Source organism: Nicotiana tomentosiformis, chromosome 3 (assembly GCF_000390325.3).
Source record: "Nicotiana tomentosiformis chromosome 3, ASM39032v3, whole genome shotgun sequence".
NCBI classification, from domain to species: domain Eukaryota; kingdom Viridiplantae; phylum Streptophyta; class Magnoliopsida; order Solanales; family Solanaceae; genus Nicotiana; species Nicotiana tomentosiformis.
In genome coordinates this window covers 96,933,760-96,953,007 of record NC_090814.1, presented here as the reverse complement: position 1 = coordinate 96,953,007, position 19,248 = coordinate 96,933,760, and the positions used below count along the sequence as shown (strand labels likewise).

Genomic DNA, 19,248 nt, shown 5'->3' with positions numbered 1-19,248 from the left:
CATAGATCGCATCCAGCTATGTCGCAGTCACAGGGATCGCAACCATCTTCATCATCGACTTCATCCATTTCAGGACTTCACCTACGAGACCGTAGCTTTGAGCCCGCATCTATACCATCTACGCATGCCTATGATACACATGCTGAGGATGATGATACAGAGGTAGTGCATCATGGTCGCTATGGCATGATCATCATAGTCCCTGAGGGTAACGGGTAAGAGTTATTTGTTATTTTTGCATTTATTGTTTTATAATGCTTTTACTAATATTCTCATGTGTTTTTATTAAATTGCATGTTCAGGACGAGTAAGCAGACTACGAAGATAATCACCAATGCGATAAAAAAGCTTTATGATGTCCCCTATGCGACTTGGAGTGATTTCCATACTCGCTGAAGGAGCAAATTTTCAACCAGTTTAAGGTATAAATGTTCTTTTAAGCAGTTTAATAATTTATATTTATGATGTTTCCATCTAATATTTAACTTTTGAAATGCAGAGTAAGTGTGTATGTGAAGACCGCTATAGCAAGGAAGTGGTTGCAAATTTTCATTTTAAAACCCGCAAGACATTGGCGGATCATTTCTCGGATGGTAGAAAGAAGAACAAGAGGCATGACTGGCGTCTGCAGCATTTATGGGATGATTTGTTAAGGCAATGGCAGACTGAGCAATTCTTACAGAAGAGCAAACTAGGGAAGAAAGCTCGCTCATCCGAGAAGGGAGGCTCATTGCACACTGGGGGTGCTATCAGCATCAGGACAATAAGAAGAAGATTGGTAATTGCTTAAATTATTACGTCTTTACTTTTCTAAGTATATCAATTCTATTTATTAACCAAATTAATTTGTTTTCAGGAAAAGAAGTATGGGCGTCCAATGCACCATGATGAGTTATTCAAGGAGACACATATTTTAAAGAAGAAGAAAGAAGGGGATGTAGATAGGTGGGTCGAGGACCGGGCAGAGACTACATATGTAAGCTTTCAATTTTCCTTAAGTGTTATAATTTACTTTTATAAGATTTTTTATATACTAGTTTAATTTAAAATAACATATGGTCGCTACCAAAGTAACGTGAAGGACTTCATTCGTAGTCAGCCAGCTAGTGAATCGGGCGAACCAATCCAACCTTCGGACGAGGATGATGAAAGAATATTGTTGGAGGTTGTTGGCGATCCAAAAAAAGGGAAGGTATACGGGCTTCCTGAGAAAAAATTTCATCGCTACAGGTATGGAATGCAAGGGATAGGGACTTCCTCACAGGGCGAGACACTTAATATGGAGAGCCTCTCAGCTATGCAGGAGACAGTGACAAGGCTTACATCCGAGCTAGAAGCGGCCAAGGAAAGAGAAAAGCTTAGAGATGCTCAATTCCTTGGTATGCAAGCTCATATCAGAACTCTCCTTTCTACTGGAACTTTTTCGTTGCCTCGGTCTTGTGAGTCCTCGCTAGAGGCTCGACCTCCACGTGATCGTTCCTCCCGTCCTTCCTGTGATCATTCCTCCCGTCCTCCCCATGATCGTTCTTCCCGTCCTCCACAAGACCGTTCCCTATACCGTCTTGTAGATGAAAGTTCATCAGATGGTGATGATGTTGTAGAAAACACCCCTTGACCAATATTTTGATATACTTTGAACTAGACTAATAGAACTAGTTTTGAATTAGATTGAACAATTTTGAACTTGTTGTAATTACTTAGTTTTAGTTTGATTTTGAATTGTGATGTTTAATTAAACTTTGTTAGTGTTAAAGTATTATTTGGATGTTTGGTTGGATTTGTGGTGAATTATGGGTTGTTTGATTATGAATGTGGGGGGGGGGGGGAGGGGGGGGGAGAGGTTATTTGATGTGAATTGGGGGTATTGGTATGCTATTTTTATTTGGCAGGTGGTGTAGCTACCAAAACAGGCATTTTCTGCCAAAATTAATCTCAGAAAACCGACCGACCTTGGTCGGTAACTAATAAAAAAAAATTAATTGCAAAATACCGACCAATGTTGGTCGGTTAATGCACATTGAATTTCCAGAAATTCAACATTACCGACCAACTTTGCCATGTCCAGATTACCCACCAACGTCAGTCGATATTATTAAATTTAATTATTTATAAAAAATATTAATTTTCTAGTACCGACCAACGTTGGTCGGTATATAAAATATTATAAATTAATTTATTTTTTATTACCGACCAAAGTTGGTCGGTAAACAAAATTATTAAATTTAGAACACCGACCAACGTTAGCCGGTAAATTAAATTATTAAAATAACATTCCGACCAATATTGGTCGGTAATTCAATTAAATTGTGAGATGGTCGTGTAGAGCATACCAACCGAAGTTGGTCGGTAGTAACTTCCGACTGATTTTGGTCGGTATGTTATACCGACCTTCAAAATACTGACCACACATAAATGGTCGCGTTTTGGACGGTTATTGGCTATTACCGACCGATTTTGATCGATTTTTTTGGACTGTTTTACGCGGATTTTTAGTAGTGATTTGACGAGTTCATGCGATAGTTTCATTATTCGGAAGAACTTTACATGATTCAATATAAAAGTTAAGTGCGGTTCAAAAACCCACCTCAACCTTTGTTTAGTTGGACTGGAACTTCATATCATGTAGCTCGGATAATAAATCAAAATAAGGATCTGATTACAAAATCGGCAACAACATAACATACATGGTAAGAGCACATTAGTTTAGTGCGGTGGGTTCTCGCCTCTTTGAAGATCTGCACTCAATATGTACGACTCAAATTCTGTGTGATTTCATAGGAAAGTGCCACTCAGGAATCGATGGTTTACTACAGCTTCTGCAATTGGCCTCCCACGGTAGTCACGACTAAGCATTGCCTGCATAGTAAAACAACCCAAAAACTCATATTTAGTGGACCTACAGACTAAACAAATGCAAGTGCACGGACTCATACACATTTCGCTGCTCAAATAATATGGAGAATTGAAAGGGAGCAAAAGAGTGGCCTGAAACTAATACTAAGGAAATTTTCCACTACAATATTTTCTTTGGACAACTCATTTAAGTTCTAATATGAAGGAACTTGAAAGGGAATAAATGAGTTGCAATGAAACTCAGACTAATTTTAAGGTATTCCTCCTCATGGTCATGGTGCCTCCAGTATTTTGCAGACTTGAATAAATAATATGGAATTCGTCAATATTCGTTGCAATAGTTGAGATATTCAACCTGTAGTAACTCCCAGCCAGCACCATCACCTAGATCAAGAAACTTGACTGCTTCTATCAGGCGATCATCAGCAGAGCAATACCTGACCAAAATAAGTTAAGTACCTAGTGCGAATGGTCCTGATAAAAACTGATGATTTTTGTGTGTTCAGAATCGGCTCAAGGTGAGAAATGTACGATGGCAAAACGGTGTCAATCAATAATCTCTTTACCGACAAACTTAAGTTACAATCTTTTTGGCACTTCTCTCTCTCCCCCCCCCCCCCCACTCTCTCTCCTCCCTCCCTCCCTGTCCCCCCCCCTCCCTCTCCTCCCCCCCCCCCCCTATATATTGCGTGGGTTTGGGGGTAGAGGGGCATTTACATGCCTTCTTCCCCTACATTTCTATAGCTCCTAACTATGGCCATAACTTTGTCGGCCAATAAAACACGGTAAACCACGTAAAAGCTGCTTGCATATGCAATATGTAACATCTTATATAAATGTCCCTTTCTCTTCACAGCCATTTTATGACTTTAAGCCTGTCTGAATTTCAGCCATATAAGTTCTATTTCAAACCATAGAATTCAAAGTGAGTTCTCTTACTCCCTTGCAGCTTGAAGATCAAGTTGAAAAGTATTCTCCAGGAGCCTCTGCAACGGCACGACAGAAGAATAACAGTGGATAATGATCAGCTCCAGTCACCATATAAGAGCAGAAGGTAAAACATTTATATAGTTATAAGGGGCACAAACCCGCAATGATAGGCTGTCCATGACTCCTGCTTGACAAAATGGAATAAAGGCTAAATAAGCAAAAAGAAGTCCAGCTTCAAATCTGCAAATAGCAAAAGGTTTCATATGAGCAACCTAAGATTTTTTCCAACGAAAAACTATTGCACTCATGGAATGTACATGTCATCTGCTATTCCAAAAGCTCTTCTCTCCAAAGGACTAGATGCTCCAGCAACAGATGCCCGTCTCCAAAGTCCTTCTGACAGGATATTAGGACGATCTTCAAGTTGAGAATACCTGTAAAGACAAATTGTTATAAAATATCAACCTTGATGGTCATATAGCTATCTTTATTTTATTTTTTTCTCACCACCTTCACCGGCCAATTATCTGAGAAGAAAATGTCACCATACGGTTGTCATAAGGGGAACAAGTAATGAAATCAATTAAACTACAGTTGCTTTTATGTGAATTGCTTGTTTCTGGCAACTTAGGAAGATACTCCTTAAGGAAGTAGTCAGCAGAACCTCAAAAGGTATGAACAGAAAAAAATAAAACAGAACAGAAGAGTATTTACCAATTACTTTGCATATACTTCACATATTAATCAATCCTTGACAAGATAAATTGTATGACAGTCAGCAGAAAAGAAACAAAACGAATATTCAGCTCGCATTTATATGTAAATCTGAAATCAAATGGAGTAGTATATTTTCCATAGATAGTCAATCACAAGCATAGTTAAGTCATCCAAAATCAATACAGACCAAAGTGGGATCAGATGCAGCTTTCAAGATATGTAGATTGCTATTTGTTGCCCCATGAGATTGATGTAGTAGGCGAGCGAGCTATGTAATGGGGATACCTTATATCAACAGAGAAGGCAAGGTCCCGGAGCTGAGGAACTAGATATGCAGCATCTTTCTCAACAACTGTACTGGTAGTTTGCAACAAAATCACGATTCAGATAGAGGTAACAATGTTTAAGGAACAACCATCCACCTACCCCAAAAAAATGGAAGAACCAAATGAACAGGAAAAAAGGAGAAGTGGTAACCTACTTTAGGACAACAGAAGCAGGACCAAGACTTTGGTGTAATCTGTCATTGTCATGCATATAGGCCAGACCTCTCATAGCCCCATGAAGCAGCCTAATAACGAAGTATCTTCTGCGTTTTATGGTCTGATCCTGCTCAAAGGGGTTCCACATTCTCTGTTCTCCTCCAGCAACCACTTTTGCCATTTTCTCACTAGTAATTTTAGCATAATCTGCAGCACTGTATTTTCCATTATCCCTAAAAGCAAGCCACTGAGGAAGCCCAAAAATTTCCGTGATGTCATCAGAAACATAAGCCATAAGCAAGAAGTTCACATATAATCTGCCTACAATGACAAAAACAAAACATACCTGTTCCCCAGTTTTTGTCTCAAATCCTCCTAGAAGTGTTTGAATATGCTTGCAGAAATCTTTTGGGCTGCTCTGTTAAATATATAAAAAGAAAAGATTCTTATTTGAAGTATTCGACCAGCAATGATCCAACAAGATAGCTCCGTAAATGCTATGGGTTCAACCAAAGAATTATAATATTACTTGAAGGGAAGCATGAGCATTAAGCTCATTCGCAGCCATCATGTCAGCCTCACTTCCACCAACTTGTTTTCCAGGATATACCTGCATCATATGACACTTCTTATCATATGAAAATTCTATTGAGAGGAAGGGGAAAAGAAGACTTACCATAAAGAGGCTGCTGAAGAGGCTTAGAGAGGAAGCTAACATCAAGGATACAAGCTTTGAATTAAACTATCTTTTGTGTATCTGAATAATGTATTTGCCTCAATACCCTACTCTGTATGTTTCTTCTGTTGAGATTGTCTTGAAGGAAGATTTTAGCGTAGTGGCAAAGAGGGTTCAAAAATTGCATTAGATCACAGGTTCAATTTCCTAGTTGGATATTCTTGTATTTTTTTGGATCGCCTTGTTTAAATTCCTAGGTTGCCACTAGCAATGAGCATACTTTGAAAGCAATAACTTAGGTTCCCATTCTCTTCTTTGAGTAAAGACAGCAAGGAGTAAGATATGTAGAAGAGCATAACTGTGGGAAAGATGAAGATCACCAGTAGGGAAGTCAAACATGGTTAAGCAAAGATCAAGATTTTCCATAAACATTTAACAGTTGGCAAGATTCACAAGTTCGTTACATCCGCTTGTATATATCCATTACCTACTCAGACATAGTAGCATGAGTTCTGTTACAGGACACAGGAGCAACGCAGTAATGACAAAAAAACCTGAACATTCATGTCACCGAGTTGTCACTTGAAAGCAAGTAAAATATCAGCTACGCAATAGTTATTAAGCTCAAGATTGAAAGAGTTTCAATTTGTGAAAAAAGTCAGACAATCAATACATCAACATTGAAAAGAATGGCAAAGGCAATCACCTTAAAAATAACCCGAGTTCCTTTACGTGGACCTTGGGCTACTCTCCCTTCATAAAGCCTGCAAATGAACTGCGGATGATAGTATCAGCAGCAAGATTAAAGGTAACGATAAACCACTATTACCTACTTTATCCAAATTCAACAATTTAGAAAACATATAATCCCAGAAAGGAATTTCCACCTGATCGTGACATTTCCTTCTCCAATATCTTGTACTTTAAAGCTCCCTATATCTTCTGATACCGCATAATCCATCCCCATTCCGGATTGGAGGCCCGAGTAACTATAACAAAAAAAAATTAAGAAAATTAAATGGTACAAACCCAAAAAAGAAGATGCATCATGAATAGAGACGTAAAGTTTAAAGGAAGATGAATATACATCTATATGTAGTTAAAATTAAGAGGATAAATTATCTACACACCCTTGTAATATGACTTAATTGCACATACCCTTTTATTTTAAAATTAAACACTTACCTATAACTTTATAATAGGAAATTCTACACAAATATAATGACTCCATTGTCTATTTACAAAAATATAGTCCGAATTTGAGTGTCTGTTCAGTGGCCACACTTACCTAGTGACATTCATGAAGCCATAGCTACCGATAAGCCTTCCAACTTCGAACGAATCGGAATTCGTGATCAAACTAGCAACACATAATCCAACAGCTCGACAAGGTCTAATTGTACAAGGTAGATTCGAATTCAGACTAAGACTTAAACCAATTCCGTAAAATGATGATGAAGAAGACCTCGCGATAAACGACGTTCCACATTTAGAAAGGCAATCTGCTACTGCTCCTCCAACCACCATCGCCGCTCTCCGTGTGCAGCGGCGCTATCGGATAATGTACTAGTACTATGAAAAAGAGAACTTTACGCTCTAATTTGTCAATTTTGTTGTGTTGCGTCATAATATGGTACGTGCGTGGTTATGCTTAAAACTTAAAAGTGAACAAGTCTATCCATAAAACTTTGATATTTTCACAAAATAGACCCCTAAAGTTAAGAACAAGAATATATGAAGATTATAAATTTCAACCTCCCAATTTAACCCTTCAAAACTTTGTGAATGATTGAGTGTGATAATACCTTTTTAAAATTGCACCTAAAATAAGGGTCAAATAGTTTTGTGGGTCTTTACAAACTTATTTTTAATTTTATGATCCTATTTCTTTTTGACACATAGAAGATTGCTTTTACACCTAAGAGATTTAAAATGATATTTTCTTAATTTTAACATTGTAAATGGCCATAAAGGCCCGTTCCCTCCGTAAAATAACAAGAGTAGAAAAGGAATGTAATACTTATATTCTAAAAATTATGATAGAGTAAAGCAAATTTTTGTTTAAATATTAGTAGAATTGAGTAGGTATTGATATCATTGAGTATGACTTGGCATGCTACCTCTAAGTCTCAAATGTTACTTACTTCTTTCTCTTTTGTCATAATTTTCAATCTTCGAGTCAAATTTCATATTTAGTTTGAAAATTATTAAAGTTGAACAAGTATTGATTGATACCAAATCAATACTCTAGTTAGATCTTAGCATATTACCTTGATCTAAAATATTACATATAATTATCATTTTTAGACGGACATTATTTTTCAATCTCCGTTAATTTTTAGTCTCCGTTTTCCTCTTTGAGATGTAAATATCAATGATAACAAAAATGAATGAATAACTAGTACAATTGAATGGCTACAATTTATTTTTGTTATTTTTTGTATATGCAATAAAATGCTTTATACATTAGTTCTTTTTTTTTCCTGCTACTTGGTTATGTCTAATTTGTATCCTCATTTATGTACTCTAATATTTTTACAGTATGTTGAATAGGTGTTGCTCTTGTTTATGCTCACAACTTTCTAATAACTAGCTTGTAACTCCATCATCAATCAGGGATCTAACTGTTGTTTTGTCACCTTGGTGGGTATAAAAAACTAAAAATATGCAAATTTAGGATGAGTGCACAAATAATCACAACAAATATGCTCCTCGGGAAAATTTCGATAAATGTAGGGAGCAAAGGATAAAAGAATATGCCTCGTTGGCGCAAATCAACCGTTCTATGACCTTCTCGCGTCCTCTATTTTCCAATTTCCACCGTTTGGTGCCAGTCAGTCTCTCCCCTACTCCCCCTTCTTCTTTCTCCTTAGTCTCCGTTTGCTCACTGTACAGCGACATTTTTCCTTTCTTTGCTTCTCTTCGGATCTCGATACTTCCATTTTCCGCATAATCTTCAATATATGTAAATTCTGCTTCTCTGTGTATTTATTTTCTGTTGAGTTTGTGAATCGCTCGCCGAGTGTATTGAGAAAACGGTGCGATTGAATGGACGGAGTTTATGAGAACACGGCGGTAGGGAATTCGCCGCCGCCTTTTCTGAGCAAGACGTATGATATGGTGGATGATCCGTCGACGGATTCTGTGGTGTCGTGGAGTAAGAGTCACAACAGCTTTGTTGTGTGGAACGTGCCGGAGTTTGCTAGAGATATTTTACCCAAGTATTTTAAGCACAATAACTTCTCCAGCTTCGTCAGACAGTTGAATACTTACGTCTGTACATTTCAGTCTTCCTTTTTCTTACTTGAATCTTCGTCTGGTTGCTACTTCTCTTGCACTTATGATTGTGTCCGAACCGGTTCCTTAAACCCTAAGTCACCGCTTTAATAAAAGTTTAATCAATTTTCTATTTCTGCAAAATTTCTGTTTGGGTTTAGAGTACTAAGATATTTTGTTTCCTCTATTTATACTGATTTTAATGCTTTTACTTATTATTTCTCTCGCTTCTCTATCTTCTGAATTTTTTCCATTAGAAATTTCGAGAGTATATTAGTGGTATATTGTGCTGGAACGATGTCGTTAAACTAGAGCAATTATGCTAAGCTTCATAGATAATCTGAAAAATACTGTTAAAGTTCCGTCTGGATAGTGTGCTATCACCAGATTATTATATGCAATTTGTAATCATCTTCTACAAATTTTATATCTGCATGAACTGATAATGAGTTGGCGTCGGGAATATGTAAATAGAAACATAGGGGTCATTATAATCGGTCGTTCAGCTGGTTATTTGGTTATTGCCAATTTTCTGTAGGAATAGTTGCAGGGTAATGATCCATTTTATAGGTTTATTCTAAGTGTATCTGCTAGTGTCTTATCAAGGATAAAGGAAATTAGTGCTTCTAATTTGAGAAATAGTTGCAAAGATGGCATACCTGATTTGCCCTCAAAGTTTAGTTCAAGTGACAAAGGTTGAATAAGATAAGCTCACTATTTTATATAGTCTCTCTGTCACAAAGATTGTGTGGTTTCAAAGTGTTACTCTGAAGCTGGTTGGAATATTCAGTTTTGAAGGGATTTTAATGATTGGGAGATAGATGAGATCAGTCAGCTGTTAGCTGTTTTAGAACCCTTCAAACTGGACAGTTCGAAGAATGACTCACAGGTGTAGCTGGCAAACAATGAAGACATATTTACAGTAAGTAGCTGCTGTAATATGTTTCAGGAAAATTTGAATAATTGGAAGGAGGCATCACCCTGGAAGATGATATGGAAGATTAAAGCACCATCAAAGGTGGCATGTTTTGGCTGGTTTGCTATTAGAAATGCCTGCCTAACTCAAGATCTTCTTCAGAGAAGAGGATTTATAATGTGTAGCAGGTGTTATCTATGTGAGAAGAAAGTAGAATCAGCAAATCACATACTGATTCACTGTGTTTTTGCCTGATAGATCTGGGCTGTCGTGTTATGTTTATTTGGAGTGCACTGGGTGATGCCTAGAGATGTGCAAAGTTTATTGTCGAGCTGGCAATCACAGAAGATTGGAGAAAACAGAAAAGATTGGAGAAAACAGAAATGAAATTTGGAGAACAGCTCCTTTATGCATCTTATGGAGTATATGGTGGGAAAGGAATAGGAGGTGTTTTGATGGAGAGAGGAAATATATAGCAGAAAATCTGTTTCAATGGTGTCAGGAGAGGATAGTAGAAGGCTTCTCAGATGTTTTAGACTTTTTAGATTCATTGTGATGAGTGTGATTAATTGCTATATGGTGACTTCTGTGCTGTTGTAAATTTGTTTTTTGCAGTACCATCTTGGTACTTGCCTTAATAATATTTACTTATCTTATTAAAAAATAAAAATGAAGGTTGAGGTACTTGTGACTTAGGTCACATGATCAAGAAGAGTAGGGGGGGGGGGGAGGGAGGGAGGATTATCCGCGAGTTACGAAGGCTGTAGTTGGTCCTGAGGGTTTATGTTGCTCGGACTCTATGAAAATGTCGCCGGGTGCGTGTCGGATCCTCCAAAAGTAGTGCATTCTTGGAGGATCTGACAGGGGCGCAACAACATTTTGGAGAGTCCGCGCAACATAGGGCTTCAGACAGCTTTTCTCGGTCATAAAAAGATAAAAAAGGATGGCACATCTGTTTTGATCTCTATGATTATAATTTGTGATGTTTGGTATTTATGGGGGAAGCTTAGGATTGAATTGCTCAAGGGGACTATAATTAACTGAGATGAAGATATTCCTTCGGGGAGGTGGGGTAAAACTTATCCCATGCTTTTACCCCTTCTTTATTTTTCTCTCATCCATCACTCACTAACCTCCATTGCCTCACCACTCTCTGTCTCCCTATGTTGTTGTATTTGCTCTTGTTTTTCAAACATTTATTGTTCCCTTTTTTATATCTACTGCTCCAGTAAAATTTTACTTGTAAAAAGAATCTACTGTTTCCTGTGAAGTAGCTTTAGTAAATGTACTGAAGATAGTGTTAGCCTAGCTGTTAGAGTAGTTTTAGGTTAAATCGCATATTATTCTATGCCTTTGGGGCACGCCATTTTGTCACAAAATTTAATATTGCTTTATTCACGTACATACTTTTGCTACACCATTATAGTCCTGCACTTTAACTCCCGGGTAACAATCGTCGACATAGTTGATGGAATCGTTCCAGCTTTAGATGTTTTAAGTAATAGATGGATGTTAGGGATTTGTTTGTGACCAGAGAGTCATCTTTCTGCAGAGTGTGATCGTCGCTATTATGTGTTCTGCCCTTGTATTTTTGTTATGATATGGAGTCTCCTTGTACCCACTGGACAACTTTAATTCCTTTTATAGTTTGCTTTCCCCTTTTGTCAATCAGGGTTTCAGGAAGGTTGATCCGGATCGCTGGGAATTTGCAAACGAGGGATTTCTTAGAGGCCACAAACACCTGTTGAAGAGTATAAGCAGGCGAAAACCCTCTCAGGTGCAGGGTCATCAGCAAACCACCTCCCAAGTGCAAAATGCATCTGTTGGATCTTGTGTTGAAGTTGGGAAGTTCGGAATAGAGGATGAGGTGGAAAGGCTCAAAAGAGATAAGGATGTTCTTATGCAGGAGCTGGTTAAGTTGAAACAGCAGCAGCAGGCGACGGATCACCAAATGCAGACTGTTGGGCAGCGTGTCCAAATAATGGAGAAAAGGCAACAGCAAATGATGTCATTCCTTGCCAAGGCCATGCAGAGCCCTGGCTTTGTAGCCCAACTGGTACATCAACAGAATGGCAATAACAGGCGTCTTACTGGAATGAATAAGAAAAGGAGACTTCCTGACCAGGATGAAGAAAATGTTGCAGGCAATCCTGTTAATATGTTGCGAGATGGACGGATTGTCAGATATCAACCTTCAATGAATGAGGCAGCAAAAGCATTGCTGCGGCAGATTCTGAAAATAAATACACCTGGGAGGCTGGACAACAGATTTAAGAATACAAATGGTCTTTTGACGGATAATCCCCTCTCTCCCAAGAATACACTAAGTGGTGATACGTCCAGTCGTATTTCTGGGGTTACCCTCTCTGAAGTATTGTCAATGTCTTCACAGTCTCATATAATGTCTGATTCAGGATTTCCATTCAACTCTTGTTCATCTGTCATGTCTGAGAGCCAATCTTCAACTACTGTGGTTCCTGGGGAGGCCAAAGTTCCTAAGTTACCTGAAACGGATGCTCTGAACTCTCTCACAGACCATGATTTGCCTGAATTTTCTCAAGTACAAAGGATCAATAGACAGGAAACTTTTGGAATAACTGGTCTTAAGAGGTCTGAGACTGGAAATGTGCCATATATTGACAACACGCAAGCCATTTTGGATGGTGTAACACCAGTTGCCCCTGATGGATTTTCGGCAGACACCCATGTCGATGTCCTGTTAGATGATGTGCCTAAACTTCCAGCGATTAATGATATTTTCTGGGACCAGATTCTTTCTGCAAGCCCTCTTAGTGGGGATACAGATGAAATTGGTATGGAAGATGGCTTAGAAAAGGAAGAGGATTTTCTAGGAGTTCAGGAGAATGATTTGGATAAACTAAACCATATGTGTCATCTTACTGAACAGATGGGGCTTCTTTCATCAGCGGCCCAGATTTGATGATTTCATGGATTTTATTTGAGCACTGCAACGACAGAGGTAAAATCTCCATCCTCCTTTATGAGCTATTGCTATCTCATCAGATTAGAGATCTTGCAAAACTTTTGCTATTTGGGTGGTTTTTCCTCATTTCAATTGCCATACAAATTGGGCTCTTATGGATCAAAGATTTCACCATCTATAATGTTTGACCTGTGCATGTATGTGTTACTTAGCAAAAGGAATTTCACTTCGATGTATGTGTTACTTAGCAAAAGGAATTCACTTCAATGTACACGTGTAAGTGGTTATGTAACTCGCTGACACCGTGTTGATATCTTGAAAATCTGTTCTTGATATAATTCTTGTTTCATCGTGGGGTCTGAAATAATTCGTTGATCATATGCCTCGGTGTACTGCATTAAACGGGTGTATCACAAACATTGTGAGGTTGGGTCAGGTGTCAATATTATATTCTCTTTTCTTCCTTGCCTTCTATTCCAATGTTTATTGTTGCTAGTACGTTTACTCACTGCATCAGTGTGATACTGCATTGAACACAATACTGAAGGTGTGAATTTTAGAGGGTGTAGAGCATTGAACTTTCCCCCATGTGGTAATATTTTTTTGTCAGGTGGACGCTCTGAACTGGTGGGCGTTAACAAGCTTGTTATGAAGGACTGATCTTCACTACTAATGATGTTCTGAGTAGTGAAAAAGGGACCCCCAAAAGAAAAAAGGGGTGTGTCTGATCTTGTTTTAGTTTTGATGCATATGTATTTTGACTTTGTATGGATATTTATCCAGAATACTAAAATGTTGTTTACTTGTTAAGAAAGTAAAAAGGGCACGGTAGAAAGTTGTTGCATAAGATCTGTTTGTAAATTTTGCTGTTTACATAAGCAACGACAATAAGGATTTTGTTGAAGATGCAAGCGTGATGTATGGATGGCTTGCTTTTTGTACAAAGATATTGAATGGTATTTGTCTGCTATCGTGAGGTTTGTATTCTATGCAGAGGTTTCTTATAGCTGCTTCTCCCACTAAATAGATGATCCTCTTTCCCAGCATATTATGAAAATTTCCCCCTTTCTATGTTACTTATTGTTGTGCTGATGCTGATAACTCTCTAAATGGCCTTAGCGTTTGTGGTGGTTTAGAGTTGGCAGTATCTGTTTTGGTTTCTTTGTACTCGCTACCTACAATTGTACAAAAAACAGAGAAGCTGCTTCTTCTGAGTGGGTGAAAATACGCCTTTACGATCCAATCAACTTTTCTTAGCGCTTGGAATCGGAGAAATTCATCTTTAGATTAAGCAATTTATAGTTAGACTGGTCCCAAATTTATCCTGTTCATTTTTCATCCCTTTTTAGAAGCCAAAAAATGGTCTGTCGGATAGGGTAAAGCATGTTGGACTAATGTGGCACTGATCATGTCCTTCTAAGTTAGGAAATAGGGCTGTTAGATGTTTGAGGGCCGGGCCTACATGCCATGTTCAAATGAATGTAACTTGGAAACTCGCCCAGTTTTCAATAAGGCACGGTAAAGAAGCATCGAAAAAGAAATGGCACGCTTTTTTTAGCATTTTCCCAATTCAGATTTTGAGTTGAAAAGGCTCCTTTTCTGTCATGGCTGGACGAATACATAAAACTATTTGATAGAGACTAATATTTACTTTATTAATGACAACAGAATGCTTAATCAAATAATATCTTGATTAAAATGATTCAACAGTCTCACAAGATCACTTGATCAGAGTATACAATATTAGGCATAGATATTTGGTTACACCCGTTTTGGTCATTCCTTGTATTTTTGTTCAATTTCAACGTGTGCTTTTTCCCCCTTGCTAGTGCTTTTGGGGGTCGGTGGGGGGGGGGGGGGGGGGGGGAAGGAATTGGTCATATTAATAGAGCAATTGAGAACCCCATTTAGGAGTCTATTGAACATTACTGGAGATTCTCTATGAGAGGTCATCCGTTGAATATCCTTAAATGATGCTAAAATAGCCTGCTTGGCTTAGTTTGGGCTAAAACTGTTTTTTCAAAGTAAAGGTATTTGGCAAGTATTTCTAAAGAAAAAAAATGTTTTTAAGTAGAAGTAGAAGCAGTTTTTGAGAAGCAGAAAAAAAAAATTCAAAAATATTTTTTTTTACAGCACTTTTGAAAAAAATACAGGTAGAAACAGATTTTAAAAGTTTGGTCAAATATTAGTTGCTGTTCAAAAGTGCTTTTCAAATTAATTAGTCAAACATAAGTTGGTTTTCAACAAAAGTATTTTCTTAATAAGTACTTTTGAGAAAAACACTTTTGAAAATAAGTTGATTTTAGCTTGGCCAAACAGGCTATAAGTAGGATTTTTACTTAATATGTGCTTCTAAAATTAGGTTATCTTGAAAAGTGATTTACCAAATTTTGATTAATTAATTTAAAAAATACTTTGAACAATAATTAATGTTTGACTGAGCTTTAAAAAAGTGTTTCTAAGTGTATATTTTTTTCAAAAGTGGTTTTCAAAAAAGCGCTTTTAAAAGAAGTTACTTTTATCTACTTCTCAAAACTATTTTTGCTTCTGTCCAAAAGTATTTTTTTCCTTCTAAAAGTTTTGTCAAATACTTTAACTTTGCGAACAAAACACTTTTGGCAACAAAAAAAAAAGTACTTTTGGCCAAACAAAAAAAAACTTTGCCATACAAGCTATGAAAGTGTATTTTTTTTCAAAAATATTTTGCAAAAAAATGCTTTTAGGAAGAGCTGCTTTTTCTGCTTTTACTTTTATTCAAAAATACTTTTTTCCTTCTAAAATTTTTGGCTAAACATGTTAACTTTGAAAAAAAATACATTTGGCCCAAAATTACTTTTTGGAAGCTAATTTGAAAAGCTAATTACTTTTCAAATTAATTTAGTGCCTTAGGAACGGTACTTCTCCCTTCACTTCCAAAACCAAAGAGCTCTTCGGCGATTTGCTACTTCCGGCCAAATCCCTTCAATCTCAGGTCAGTTTCTCCTCTTTCTCTCTCATTTTTGGTCCATGGTGTCTCAAACACTGTATTTTGTCTTCTATTCTACTAAGGTAGTGAATCTCATCTGCTGCTTTATCTTATTCTCACACAAAAACAGCTTAATAAGCATGCACAAATTCAGCGGACATTGATATTATTTGCTACAGCCTACACAGCTACGCTACTGATTAGAAGTTTATGCTAGTGGAAAATACCCATCTGCATGATTCTTTTTGTTTTTAAATTACAGGTGATAACGTTCAGTTTGTACCCTATGTTATTGCAGAGTCAATATTACAGATTCAAACTTCATATATATATATATATATATATATATATATATATATAAATACTGGTTTATTGACTATTGAGATTTTTTTAACTGAAAATCCTGAACAAGAGCCTCGTTCAGAAGATTACAATGTAATTATTTGCTTAGTTTCGTGCACTAATCCAAATATTTTTATGGTGTGAGTTGGTTAAAGCTTTGAATGATTTTAGAGTATATCAGCGTTAGTCCACTTCATTTGAATGTTAAGTGTTGCTAACAGTTGATTGCCATGTTAATTTGATATCAATCATATAATGTTTAACTAGTTGTGTTTCCTTGAATTCCTTCTTATACCGTGCGGATTCTTCTACTTTCTATATGTTCTGAATCTTGATTCTGCATACTACTATACGGATATTTGATTACACCAACATCGTTAATAGTTGATCAAACCCCAAAATATGTATTAACTTAACCAATAACCGACTTTTATCGGTTCAGGTTTAGCACATTTAGAAACCGATAACTGATAAGGCAAAACGATAAATGCAGATACTGAACCTAACCACCCGATAAGCACTCCTACTTATTAATTGTGGCTATCTATGTCAGTTGGTAAGCTTAATAGAAGCGAAAGGTAATGTGATTCTACTTTTGCACAACAAATGTGATTATTCCACTATATTCATGAAGGATATTCAGAGGAGATGGATGAATGGTTTCAACAGAACACCCCCTTCTTGTTCTTCTTACAGTTGTTGCATGTTAATTTGACGATGCTGAAACAGCAGTTCTGTCCAGATAGTTAACCTCATCTTTTGTAGTCTTGTTTATTTTCTACAGGTTCTTATTGGCGAATGTTGCTCTGATGTCTCCAAAGCTCAAGAAGCAGTGTCGTCGAACTTTAACTACTGATGTACTTAGCAACCTTCCTGAGAATGTAATTGATGATATTCTTATGTGTTTGCCTTTTCAAGATACTGTGAGGACAAGCATCTTATCGAAGAAATGGAGATATATCTGGTGCAGGCTTCCGAAGTTGACGCTTGATGAAACACTTTGGAAATCTCAAAAGGATTTGAGATCCCTTAACATTTACTTTACAAAGATTATCTTCAATATTTTCACCTTTCATTCAGGACCTATTACAACGTTTACCCTCTGCATTCCTCATTTAGGAATGTGTAATAAGATTGACAACTTGATATATTTCCTTTTTAGGAATGGCGTTCAGCATCTTTTTCTTAGACTTCCGACCAAGGGTAAACCATACAAATTGCCTTCTTCATTTTTCACATGTTTGCATTTGAGGCATCTGACTCTCGAAGGTTGTTTAATACTTCCTCCACCCTCCTTCAAAGGTTTTGATAAGTTAACTAGCCTGGAATTACGTGGCGTAAAAATTTCTTCTGAGTTGCTTGAAAGTTTAATCTCTGGATGCCCGCTGCTTGATCATTTGGCGCTGAAAATCTCATATACTTTAAGAAGTGTCATTGAAATTAATGCTCCCAACCTGAAATCCTTTGACTTTGACGGCAATATAAGATCTATTTGCTTAAAAAGTATTCCCCTGCTGGAAAAATTATCACTTGCGCATTGGGGATGGTATGATGGGGCAAGTTAATTTTATATCATCAATTTCTTTGAGTCTTTTTCTGCTCTCGAGCATCTCCACTTGAGTAACATAATTACTCTCAAGGTAAATCTGCTTATTTGAATCTTTAATGCATTTTTATATATGGAACATCTTTTGGGCTCTGAGTCATCTTGTAATGTGGCATTTTCTTCCTAGTTCGTGGCTGCAGTAGCAGGTGAAGTACCGACTAGGCTTCCATTTCAGCTTAACCGGGTGAAACGTCTGTACCTCTTTGGTCATTGTCTGTGTGAATTATGTGAGGTCTCCTATGCTCTTTGCTTGATGAGAAGCATCCCGTATTTACAATATTTGGAAATCGAGGTTCTTAATCATTTCATTCTTTTCTTTCTCCTCCTTATTTATTGCTTTCTTATACCTCAGATTCTCAATAAATTCGGATATATGGTTTTTTTTTTTTTTTTTTTTTTTAAAATCTTAGGTGGATAATGACGTATTTGTTGCTCCAGAATCTCATGAAGTTGAAGGTTTTTCAGATGTGACATTCAATCACCTCATGAAAATTAAGCTAGAAGGCGTTATAGGCAAAAATCCTCAGATGCAGCTTATCAAGCTTCTCTTAGCCAAGTCTCCAGTGCTAGTCAGAGTGAAAATTGAGTCCTGGCTATATGTAAATTCTGCAAGTTACTCATCATCAGAGAAAATGAAGAATCTGCAAGAGTCAAAATTACTCGCTGAGATATCAAAATTTCAGCGTGCATCACCTAAAGCACAAGTTATTGTCAAAAGTTTACTAGTATAAGATTACAGTCATGTTTGATCTTCACGAATCTTTAATTAAACCATGAACTTTGGCTAAATTGTTTTGGTTGTTGAAGTGAATAGATAGAAAAGAATGTTGATGTTGTAGTATATATCGCGGTGTTTTGCCTTGCCATACGTTAAGAGTTTTGTGATAGATTTGGCATTGCAGTGCCGCGCTGTGCAACTTTTGGTAGGGCGGGTGGGGCGGGTTAAGTCTTCCCCTGCCCTGCCCCATGTAACTCCCTGCCTATTTAGATCTCACCCTACCCTGCCCCGTTTAGCACTGCCAGTGCTAAGGGCTCTTGAAATGATGTACAACTACAAATTGATATTGTGGTTTATTTTGAACATCAGAGTTAGGTTGTGGTTTGCTGTGTGTAAGGAAGAGCTGTGGAGAATTAATACTGCGTAGTACTGCTGTGCAACTTTTCTTTTTTCAATTATTAAGGTACTTAATATTTTAATTATTTAATCTCATACTATATCTTATGGAGTTTTTCTGTTCTCGAGGCCAAAATATATTTCTCCAATTAGCTGACTTTAAAATATTCTTATGTTATGGTCTTTAAAGACTTTTACTATATAATGCTATTTTTTTTAATCAAATAAAGGGAGATCAGCTAAATATTTATGGTATTATTTTTGTTGTGTGTCGCACATTCAAGGGGAGGTGCCTTAGTGCATGTTATTTGCAGATGATATAGTCCTGATTGATGAGACGCGAGGTGGTGTTAACGAGAGGCTGGAGGTCTGACATACTCTTGAATCAAAGGATTTCAAGTTGAGCAGGACCAAGACATAATACTTA

The 19,248-nt window shown here is 37.1% G+C and overlaps 2 protein-coding genes and 1 long non-coding RNA gene across 8 annotated transcripts; 2 read left to right on the top strand and 1 right to left on the bottom strand.

Moving 5' to 3' along the window:
- Positions 1 to 2,612: 2,612 nt before the first annotated feature.
- LOC104114758 (uncharacterized) lies at positions 2,613 to 7,285 on the bottom strand. Of its 2 annotated transcripts, XM_009625277.4 has the most exons (12): positions 6,947 to 7,285; positions 6,546 to 6,647; positions 6,365 to 6,422; positions 5,512 to 5,592; positions 5,329 to 5,400; positions 4,982 to 5,229; positions 4,786 to 4,857; positions 4,101 to 4,217; positions 3,942 to 4,023; positions 3,793 to 3,839; positions 3,209 to 3,290; positions 2,613 to 2,856 (listed from the first exon to the last, which is right to left on the bottom strand). In XM_009625277.4, the coding sequence occupies exons 1-12, from the start codon at positions 7,183 to 7,185 to the stop codon at positions 2,773 to 2,775; spliced, it is 1,284 nt and encodes a 427-aa protein (XP_009623572.1). In that variant the 5' UTR covers positions 7,186 to 7,285; the 3' UTR covers positions 2,613 to 2,772. The 2 variants fall into 2 exon arrangements, with proteins under 2 accessions (XP_009623572.1, XP_009623580.1); XM_009625285.4 differs by lacking the exon at positions 3,209 to 3,290.
- Positions 7,286 to 8,470: 1,185 nt separating this feature from the next.
- Positions 8,471 to 13,840, top strand: LOC104114771 (heat stress transcription factor A-1b). Its single transcript, XM_009625296.4, has 3 exons — positions 8,471 to 8,931; positions 11,523 to 12,830; positions 13,405 to 13,840. Exons 1-2 carry the CDS (start codon positions 8,707 to 8,709, stop codon positions 12,789 to 12,791), a joined length of 1,494 nt encoding a protein of 497 aa, XP_009623591.1. The 5' UTR covers positions 8,471 to 8,706; the 3' UTR covers positions 12,792 to 12,830; positions 13,405 to 13,840.
- Positions 13,841 to 15,662: 1,822 nt separating this feature from the next.
- LOC104093450 (uncharacterized) lies at positions 15,663 to 18,943 on the top strand. Of its 5 annotated transcripts, none has more exons than XR_001968738.2 (3): positions 15,663 to 15,765; positions 16,886 to 17,999; positions 18,118 to 18,943. It is a non-coding gene; the product is annotated as an uncharacterized lncRNA (long non-coding RNA). The 5 variants fall into 5 exon arrangements; XR_004506317.2 differs by having other exon boundaries at positions 15,690 to 15,765; positions 16,595 to 17,999; XR_001968740.3 differs by having other exon boundaries at positions 15,708 to 15,765; positions 16,867 to 17,999.
- The last annotated feature ends 305 nt before the right edge of the window (positions 18,944 to 19,248 follow it).

What these genes read in the sequence shown, in the direction of transcription:
- LOC104114758 (XM_009625277.4), bottom strand. Translation starts at nt 7,185, where the DNA reads ATGGTGGTTGGAGGAGCAGTAGCAGATTGCCTTTCTAAATGTGGAACG. An exon ending in GCCTTCTCTGTTGATATAAG is followed by an intron (nt 4,218 to 4,785) that starts GTATCCCCATTA and finishes TTGTCTTTACAG; the next exon opens with GTATTCTCAACTTGAAGATC. An exon ending in GATCTTCAAGCTGCAAGGGA is followed by an intron (nt 3,291 to 3,792) that starts GTAAGAGAACTC and finishes TATTTTGGTCAG; the next exon opens with GTATTGCTCTGCTGATGATC.
- LOC104114771 (XM_009625296.4), top strand. Translation starts at nt 8,707, where the DNA reads ATGGACGGAGTTTATGAGAACACGGCGGTAGGGAATTCGCCGCCGCCT. An exon ending in TCAGACAGTTGAATACTTAC is followed by an intron (nt 8,932 to 11,522) that starts GTCTGTACATTT and finishes TTTGTCAATCAG; the next exon opens with GGTTTCAGGAAGGTTGATCC.